The sequence below is a fragment of the Anneissia japonica genome, unplaced genomic scaffold (genome assembly GCF_011630105.1).
Source record: "Anneissia japonica isolate Jap-2015-1 unplaced genomic scaffold, ASM1163010v1 scaffold3334_len1275209_cov185, whole genome shotgun sequence".
NCBI classification, from domain to species: domain Eukaryota; kingdom Metazoa; phylum Echinodermata; class Crinoidea; order Comatulida; family Comatulidae; genus Anneissia; species Anneissia japonica.
The window spans coordinates 71489-81899 of NW_022738561.1; the positions used below are offsets into that span (position 1 = coordinate 71489).

The 10411-nt window shown below is 32.7% G+C and overlaps 1 protein-coding gene across 1 annotated transcript in view; it reads right to left on the reverse strand.

Moving 5' to 3' along the window:
• Positions 1-470: 470 nt before the first annotated feature.
• The window catches only part of LOC117117609, a 12020-nt gene continuing 2079 nt past the window's right edge, over positions 471-10411 (reverse strand). Inside the window, exons 2-11 of the mRNA XM_033261967.1 lie at positions 8278-8577; positions 7460-7555; positions 6791-6947; positions 6645-6676; positions 5696-5800; positions 4314-4461; positions 3800-3994; positions 3143-3327; positions 1788-1892; positions 471-1260 (exon numbers count right to left, since the gene is read on the reverse strand). Coding sequence (XP_033117858.1) covers positions 1042-1260; positions 1788-1892; positions 3143-3327; positions 3800-3994; positions 4314-4461; positions 5696-5800; positions 6645-6676; positions 6791-6947; positions 7460-7555; positions 8278-8556 — 1521 coding nt within the window. The 5' untranslated portion in view covers positions 8557-8577 and the 3' untranslated portion in view covers positions 471-1041. The remainder of the gene's footprint in view (positions 1261-1787; positions 1893-3142; positions 3328-3799; positions 3995-4313; positions 4462-5695; positions 5801-6644; positions 6677-6790; positions 6948-7459; positions 7556-8277; positions 8578-10411) is intronic.

The window sequence follows — 10411 nt, forward strand, 5'->3', positions numbered from 1 at the left end:
CACACACACCGCTGGGGCCACCCCTGACATATTTTTGTGAATAGATTGCCATTAATTTGATTAAAGACATGATTGTTTAAAATTTTATTTGTTGTATGGTACTCATACACTCTTTGAAATGTTCATTTAGACCTACCTAGGCCTATTTAATTATTATTTTAAGAATAGGCCTTACCTATACTATATGTAATAATTTTGATTTAATCACATTTGAATGGATCAATGTGTTATTAATTTTACCATCATCGAGATGAAATTAAAATATAGCATAATACATTCCATTGCTGATTTTAGATTTTTAGTTCGATACCCAGCCAGTTCGATACGACGAGTAGGCTACGTGATGAATTAAAACTACGCACAAAATTGTGACGTCATAAATAGGCCAATTTTAAGAAAACAGCCACGTCTTTCGTTTACATTTAAAACCTGCCAGCGTGACCCAAACATCAGACAATAATTAGTCAATGCAAATATGAACACAATTTATTCACTATATCTATACAAGGTCGAATATCTAAATAATCAGGAAAATGTATTGAATATATAATACGTGCTAAAATGTATTTACAAACTGAATATTATAGATTCAGACACCCGTAACATGGATAACTTAATTTGCATTTTTGTATTCATAAACAAAAATAATATTTAAAATAAAAACGTTCATCGGAGACGAAGTTATTACGTCTTAAATTTCATAAAACAATTCAGTAATGTTCTGCAGGAATTCTTTCATTGCTATCGGGGTTTTTTTCCTTCTTTTTAAGTAATGGTAATAAATCAAACTTAAAATGGACAGAGCATCTGTCAAAAGGATTGATCTGTCAAACATTGATTGGTTGGTTGATTGATTGATTGATTGATTGATTGAATGATTGATTGGTTTATTGATTAATTGAAAGATTGAAAAATTGAAAAATTGAAAAATTGAAAATTTTTTTTATTTAGGTATTGTATATTTATGTATGCCAGATATGAGGTCGGATTTGAATTACTGCTCCAAGACTTAACAACAACCTTGTCTGGAAATAGAGTTTACTATACTGGACCTTTGACCTTTACCAGGAAGTCTATCCTGCCCTCTGATTGGGAATGATCGATGTTTGCAGCCCATATGTAGCAAACGATCCGAATTGGCACGTTCTCAGTAGGATTCATCAATTGGACAGTTACAAATGAATCCTGAAGATCTGCCGATAGAAATCCTGCAGAAGGTGTAACAATGATAGCTCCAATGGCCCGCTTATCAGCGTTAGTCTAAATATAAGAACAGTAAATTCATTTAATTTCAAAGAATCGAATAAATTATCAAGTTTAAATAAAATACATATTAATTAGAAATCATTTTTCTCTGACTTGCAGACACTGCATTTAGTCCACATTACTTCTTTTGCCCCAATAGTTTTCCATACCATACCTTTTCTGGGTTATAATTCAGCGATCCAAATTCAACGTAAACACGGAAAGGAACCTAGAAACTACCTAGGCTAGTAGGCGTATAGTATTCAATTATAGTAAAGTTCTGATAACCCTATAGAGAATAGAGGCCGAAGGAGAGATCACTTTCTGAAAAATATATTGCCTGAAGTCTGTAGGGCTGAATTCAATTTAAACTCAAATTTATTTCGGGTTAAAATCTTATAAAAATGCATACATCAAAATTACAAATACAGGATGACTGAAAGTACACAAACTTGCCACTCTCATGTGGCTCTCTAAAGTAGCACTCAAAACACACAGAATACAACACAACCTTCATTATTTATATTATATAAAACATTTACCTTTCCATCGCAAGTTACAGGCAAGTGCGTATCATCATAAATGTTCTTTATCGTGTGTGGGAGGGGTATTGGCGGATAAGGCAGTGGGGCCCATTTTTCTGAATTCTGTTGAAAAATAAAACAATCCCTTTCAAGTTCAACAATAGTGTAAGTTACATCATTGTTTGATAGCGTGTGGCGATTCCACTATTTTGCAATTGATGCGTTATAAATGTTTGAACAGTGCGATGGTAGAGTTTAGTATATTGGGATTGAAATTTAAAAATAGAAGAAGAATACTTTATCGTCATTGATCAAGTATTAGAGTATTAAGTGAATAAATAAAACACACTAAGATACGACATAGACTAAAACATGATTTACACAGAATATTAAAATAATAAAACTTAATGATATGACAATTAAATATATTATATTGCAAGAGTAATTGCATAAAGAAACTAACTGCATAGAGTTGGAGATAAAATTACAAGTTTAAGGTTTATAACAAAATATACAAGAGACGATAATATATATTTCATTTCATTTCATTTATTTTGTCTCAATAAAATACATAAAAAAACAACAACCTGTTACAATACAACAAAATAAAAGCATAAAAAATCTGAAACAGGCCGAGACAGGATTCCTAAAAGTGAACCAAATCACTATCATGTAGGTCTCCTAATGCACTATTCCGATTACACATAAAATAATAATAAAATGAACAATTGAAATAATACTTAAAATTTGTAAAATTTGCCTTAACAATAAATATATATATAGAAATTGTAAAACTTATTTAAAATATAATTTAAGATCGTTTAAAATGCTTTAAGATTAAAAACCAATAAATCCCTAGTTTCTACAGGTAGTTCCTCCCAAGCGCGTGAAAACGAATGAAACACGGAATATTTCAGAGAATTTGTTCGAGCATATTGATGTACAAATTTAAGATGATCACCGTGTCTAGAGTTGATTGCTATGTAATTAAAAATATTAAAATCATAGAAAGCCATGAAGAAATTTCGCAATAAAAGAAATAGTAAGAAGCTTAAAACGTTTTTTCAACTGAAATTAGACCGATAATGTCAAGACGTTGTGCATATGGAAGTTTCCTCCCTTGTTTTGGAACACAGACTCGAGTCATCCTGCGTTGGACTTGTTCTAAAGACTTTAGATGCCCCTTCTGATGCGGCAGCCACGCGGGGATGGCGTACTCTATAATTGGACGAACTATTGCACAAAATAATTTCGGAATTACAAATATATATGTGTGTGTGTGTGTGGGTGTGTGTGTGTGGGTGTGAGTGAGTGAGTGTGTATTGAGTGTGTATTTAGACAGATAATATGTACATGAGTTAAAATATACTTACTTCTGTGAACTTAATTATAAAGCAAGGGTCGCCAGATGCATATCCGAACTTAGTATCTGGATTACAAGTGAGATGTGTGTTGGAATTTGGAATATATGCTGTTAAGAGACGCACGAACTTCATGTACGAAGCAGGCATTGACGGTCTGTAGGATATGGCAGTTTTATCGGGTAGCAACCGGAGTCCTTGCAGTAAGTAAAACACATTAGCATTACCGAGAGACAATCATAATCAGTAGAACGAACTTTCTATTAATTTTCCTTTTTCTTTTTTTTGTATTTCATTATTTTATCAACTCCTTTTTTCTATTTTTTAGGACCAACAAGATCAAAATCAGTTACGGCATACAAAATACTTAATATTTACCGGTCTTGTAGAGGCCAAGTAGAGGCATGGTATAAGGTGTAGTTAATGTAATCATTATATAATAGTATGCAGTTTATTAGTCCAAAAGTTTTAGAGTTGAAATACAAAAGTTTTAGAGTTGAAATAATAAATAATTGCACTGCACTTCAGTTATGTATAAAAATAACTTCATATGGAAAATAAAACCATAAAATCAATTTTACTTAACAATAGCATTCTTGAGGTGAAAAGCATTTTGTAACTTACACTCATTTTTATAAAAAAAAAATATATATTTATTTTGGCGTTTACCTGGTGGACCAATAAATTCTGTCTGAACAACCTGCTCATATGGATGATGTTCCTTCCCATCATGCTCTACGCCTACATCTACCGATTCTTGTGTTGGTTTCACATCCAGTGTTATGATACCACGCGTCGATGTGAAGTTTACCAAGTGTTCCGAAATTAGTGGAGTCGTACTATGTTGCATTGGACGCTGTATAGCTGAAAGGTATATATTTTCGAAACTACTAAATTATTATCTTCGTAGTCGTTGTCATTGTTAATGTCATTGTAATTGCTATTGCTATTATTAATAATATTAATATTAATACAGCATCATTATTATCAATATCATTACTATTGTCACTAGTATATTACTGTTATTATAATATGTATATATAAGCAAAACAATAATGATAATACTAATGAATATTACTGTCATTACATTGTTATTATTGGCCTTTCCTAAAAAAATTTTTCTGTTCAGTTTTCAAAAAGCATAAATACGTAATTATAACAACATTTATAATATACTATTTACTTGATGTTACAGGTCCAGAAGCCAAAAACATAAAATGAGGTTGATACAGGTTGAACATCTTGTTGTTATCTGGTACCACCTTGCGCCTACTGAATTTACATGATATATACCCATCAACAGCCGACACACTGTGTACGTTTATATTTTCCTACAAAAAAATAAAGACTCAATTCTTAGATAATTGCATTAGTTTTATTTACTTCTGTAGAGAAGAAATGTGGTGATAGCTTTTTTAATATAGAACATTTGTATTTGACTAGTGATAATTAGATATTCTTGGTTTATGTGAAATTTTTCGTTAATACAATAACTGTTTCAAAATAATTAAAGATAACAACAATAAAAATAGACCTAGCATCAACAATAACAATAGAAGTAGCAGTAGCAATAGTAATAGCAGTAGTGTCAGTATTAGTAGCATTAGAGCAGCATTAACAATATAAATGGAAAAAAAACAACAATTGCTTAATATTTTATTAATATTTTAATTAATGCAATAGCGGGAAAAACCAATAATAATAATAATAATAATAATAATAATATTTATAATAATAATAATGATAATAATAACAATAATAATAATAGTAATAGTAATAGTAATAATAATAAATAATAATAATAATAATAATAATAATAATATAATAATAATAATAATAATAATAATAATAATAATAATAATAATAATAATAATAATAATAATAATAATAATAATAACAAAAGCTGTAGCTTGGTGGTTAAACAAACACTAACTAATTCCAATCACTAAGCATCATTGAGACCCGGTTTCCAAGTCGCTATAATGTTTTAATTGCAATCGTTGCACTGCGTAGCTATCCGAACCCCGATTCGATCGACCGATCAGCGCCACCGACAGCTGTCAGCGACATTGTGTACAGACTATACTGATTGACTGAATTTATGTATTTCGAACACAAAAAAAATTAAAATGCGAACAAAAAACAAAGAATAATCACAAAATACAACAATAAAAACATACCATAAAAACAGATGACGCCATGCAAGGGAAACACGAGAAAGAAGTAAACCAAGGATAATTAGATAAAGTTTCACATAGTTAGTGCAACTCACTCCCATCTCAAGTCCTTTTGAACATTTAACTGAGACAGTTGAGGCATCATTAATCAAAATTAAATATTTTTTGAAGATAATGAAATAGACTGGTACATTTTACACGACATTCATTAAATATTCTTTAACTGTGTGTGTAAAGAACTTAGTAGAGATTGTGGCCTTGATGGAATCTGGGAGAAAACTAGGTTTATAAAGCAGCAGAGGGTGTGTTTTAAAATGTAAGTCTTCACTCGTAAATGGTGTAAATGTATGATAAATTTAATACCACTTTACATTATTATTATACTTACCGCAGCACTAATTTCTTGAATATAATGGCGGCCAGTGTAGGCATGTTTGATGTCAGCGTTGTCTTTTGCTTTACTAATAATACAGAAAACAGTATCGTCTTCATTCTAAAAGTATAAATGATTTTATAAAAGCCCTTGTTAAAAGTAAACTTAACGCAATAGCACGCTTCTGAGGCAAACGAAAGACGCCCTGTTATTCGCTCATTCCCATAGCTCCTCATTTCCCTATATTATAGTATTTCAAAAACCAGAGGTTCCACTATTTAGTCTTAAATAGAACAAAAAGACAGTAACTCCGAAAAGAGACAGAGACATTTTGAGATCATCCCAAAATGCCTCTGGCTCTTTATATAATTAGGCCTATTTATTGTATAGTTTAAAGAAATTTACTTGTCTAATGTCAAGGCAGGGCTACCGTAATATATGCGTTGTATTTCTGTCAAATTTGCTAGTGCCATAATAAACGATGGGAAATGACAGGGTTCAGAGATAAAGGTTTATCAATACCGAGGTCATTAACCCTAAAACAAGGCTCAGGAAGTTCGTTGTAATACAGGATATGTTATGGAATTTAAGTAGTTGAGGCTTTGCGTGATGCCTAATTCAGAAAAAGGGAAAATGACACCAAGCTCAAGTTTATTATTACGTCTATGTTTATTTTTTAAACTTGTTTTTTTGTCTAATATCTGCGTCATATCAGAGGAACTGACGTAAGTTTTATTGAAAATTCCCCAACTTAAACAAGTCCTTTAGGAATGTTTAGAGAGGGCGTCTGACAAAATTTGACTTACGTTTGAAGATTAATTCGACCAACGTTTTTAAAAATTACGTCTTAACACCTACTGAATAACTGATGTTGGATTGTAAATGAATACTGCGGACAATAAAACAACTGAACAGATTATTTTTTTGGGTCACGTGTTCAGTTATTTGATATGTTTATTCAAACTTTTTGGGGGCCAACATGCAGTAATGGCGTGCCTACAGAAAATCAATGTTTAAAAAAAAATTTGAAATGGCTTTTTAAAAATAGTTTTACATGTATTTAAACATTTGTCTATTAAGCACTAATATATAAATATAAAAAATGCTTACCATTTTTAACTGATCCTCTAGCAAAGATTAAATACCATTTCCGTTTCGTGTTGAAATACTGCGGGACGTATTTAAGTATCTTTTTTCTTGTAAATACACAATGAATTATTCCGTGTTCAGCGTCATACGACGCCTTTGATACTGTAGCTCCTGCGTCCTAAATGTCAATAATACTATTATTATTAATAATACCAATACAAATACAAAAAATAGCAGTAACAGTAGCAACACCAATAGCAACAGCAAAAACAAAAACAACAACAGCAAGAACAACATTCCCAACAACAAGAATTACAGTGTAAATACCACAATAACAACACCAGGCCAGTCGGTCTGGGGTATAAAAGTGCAAAAGCATAGGCGGATTGAAAGGGAGCAGACCCGCCCCCACCCTCTAAAGTTGTCAATATTTTTTAATTTAAAAAAAAAAGAAACTTCGATTAAACTTTTGAGTCTAGGACTGCCATTTCCGGCCATCTAGAGGTGCCATAATCCTAAATTTTCTTACCTCATTCCCAATAATGGTGGAGCTGAGATAGTATAGACCCTCTACCTGTGAAAGTCCCTTTCCGGGCTCCCTCTATTTCAAATTCCTGGATCCACCACTGCGAAGAACAGTTTTACTTTTATTTTTTCTTATAATAATAATAAAAATAATAGTAGACTTACTAATTCATTGGTATGCATTTTAGAATATTCTCCGTATATATGTCTTACTTCCACATTGCTTCCATTTAGAACGCAGGCAACCATATCATCATTACCCTATAACAATAAAAAAAAAACAATATACAGTACAATGTATGTATTTTCACTCTCTATCTCTCTCTCTCTCGTTTCTTCCTTTAGGATAAGTTAGATTAGCAGGCCCATGGCGTGGGGGGGGGGGGGGAAGGAGGTTACGAGGGGTAAGGAGGTTACGACAAACCGCCCAAAAACTGGCGAAGGTCCGCATTTAAAAACGAAAAATTGATATTCATAGATATATTTTACAATGTTCGGAGATCATACAAGCCAAAAGTACGGTAATAAAATAAGACATATCACTAAGTTCATCTTTGTGGTGTAGTTTGTTATTGTACAATGGTTTCCAAATTGTTGACTTTCCACTGAAATGAACATCCCACAAATTAAGTCACGCTACGGACCTGATTAGTCATTAGATAACTAGAACGTCTGTGAGTATAACTGTTCTAGCGGGCAAGCTTTTTGTGGGGGGGGGGGCGTGCGCCCCCGCCCCCCTTGGATACGCCACTGATTAATTTTAGGATAGTTCATTGGTTAGTTTTTTTTTTTTTTTTTTTTTTTTATTTCATTCACTGTAAGTGCTTTGAGACTATTATTTTAATTGTGTAAGGCGCTATTCCAAGTCTATTTCCATTTCCAATTTCCATAATTATACACATTGGCGGGCCGACAATACGTGATATTGTTTTTCGATTTTAAATATATAATTTGTCGGTAATTCATATTTGTCTTGATCTCACCAATATTTTATCCCTTGAGAGTCCAATAGCCACAAATCCATCTGTTTTACCTCTCAAATTAAACTTGAACGACTTCCTGTCACTCGTTTCTTTCACAGAGAGGGCGTACTCACAGTTTTCCTCTGGAATACATTTGGACGGATGTATGTAGCAAGCAGCTCGGTCGCACATTTTGGGCGTACCAACCAACTCGTCATCCTTAGGCAACCGGCTTTGTTGACCCACACATCCGTATGCATAAATCGACAATAGCACTAATAAACGGCATTTTGTCAGCATGGTTGCCTGGAAACAGAACAGCTAATAAAGTGTTACGGCTACAGTATTACTATTCATGACTCTAGGATTATGATGTTATTTGTTATCTTAAATTTTGTTGCATTTATAAATGAATGAACGAACAAACGAACGAATGAATGAATGAACAATTGAACAAAACCGAATGAACGACATACTGAATAAGTAGCAACAAATGACGAAACAACTACAGTATAAAATACAGAACAAAACCTTGTCAAGTAACCAGCCAACATAAGAAAAATTGAAAAAAAAAACAATAAATAATATAACTATTTTTAGTTAATTAAAAAATAAACAAAACATTAGTTGAATCATATATCTGAATTGGCCTACTATGTTTTTTCTAGAGGGTTTATTCCTCTTAAGGCATGTTGATTGGACATCTACTGGGCCTATGCAGTGTAATTCTTTAATAGTGATTCAAATGGGTCGGTGTAGTAAATTCTCTTGTTTGTGTATTTTACGTGTATTCCCTAATATGTCGTAAAATAGAGCAAAGTGAAAAGATTATTAAATGTAAACAATTTAAGTACAATCACTTTTCAGTTTTAAACAATTTTAAAGATACATGTTAAAGATATGAATTGTTTTTGAAGTGTTTTTAGCGTCCAATTTATTCCAGTAGGGACCAACACAACCTTCACACCTGTTCTCCGCCCTCGACACCCTCTAGGGTTGCTGTGTTGCAATTATTGACCTACAAAAAAGGCAATGAACTTTCAAGAGCAAATTACTGTATCCTAAAATTTTTTTAATACGTGGCAAAGTTTACTGTAATATTATGTATGGCAGTTCGTCATGTAATGCTCAAGTTGTTGTGCCCGATTCCAATGTATGTTCCGGATGCAAAGACTGGATCTTCACTATGATTGTAGTGATATGACAAGCGAGATGGTTTACTTTAAATAACTGAACTGACTACATCTCTTCTGGTTATAATGCAAAGCGTTTGTTCACACTGCGTGATATATACAATATATACAAGTAGGGTTGTGAGACGTAGTGTCTCCTTCAAGGTATCAGAAGGAAGTCCTATCTAGATAACTAATACTTTACTTTTCATACAAGCATGGGGTGTGATGGACTTTCTCTGATTGGTTGAAAGATATCACCTTATCCTAATCATTTGACTATTACATCATTTTGGGGAGTTTCTATTGGTCAGATAATATAACAACTTTGGGGGTAAAAGTGAACTTATATTTAGTAACGAGCTCTCTCTCAATCGAGCTTATTTTATAAATCAAATGTAAGGAGTTGACCACTTGGGCTTTTTGTCATGAATTGGCTATTGTCCTGTCAAAGACTTCATATATAATAATTATAGAGACGTTTAACAGATGCCCACTAAATTAGTGAGGTAATGGGGTAGTGAGGTAAAAGTTCAGTCCAATGGTTTTATTGATTTGGCCTATATTCGTAAGTTTTCTTAATACTATATAACATTACATTGATTTCAAGTTGAAGCGTAACTTTACATTGAGTCGAGACGCAATTTGACATTGAGTCGAGATTAATCTTTACATTGAGTCGAGATGTAACTTTGCATTTAGTCGAGACGCAACTTGACATTGAGTCGAGATGCATCTTTACATTGAGTCGAGATGTAACTTTACATTGAGTCGAGATGTACCTTTACATTGAGTCAAGATGTAACTTTGCATTGAGTCGAGATGCAACTTGACATTGAGTCGAGATGTGACTTTACAATGAGTCGAGATGAAACTTGACATTGATTCGAGATGCATCTTTACATTGATTCGAGATGTAACTTTGCATTGAGTCGAGATGCAACTTGACATTGAGTCGAGATGTGACAGATGTGTATAAGAGA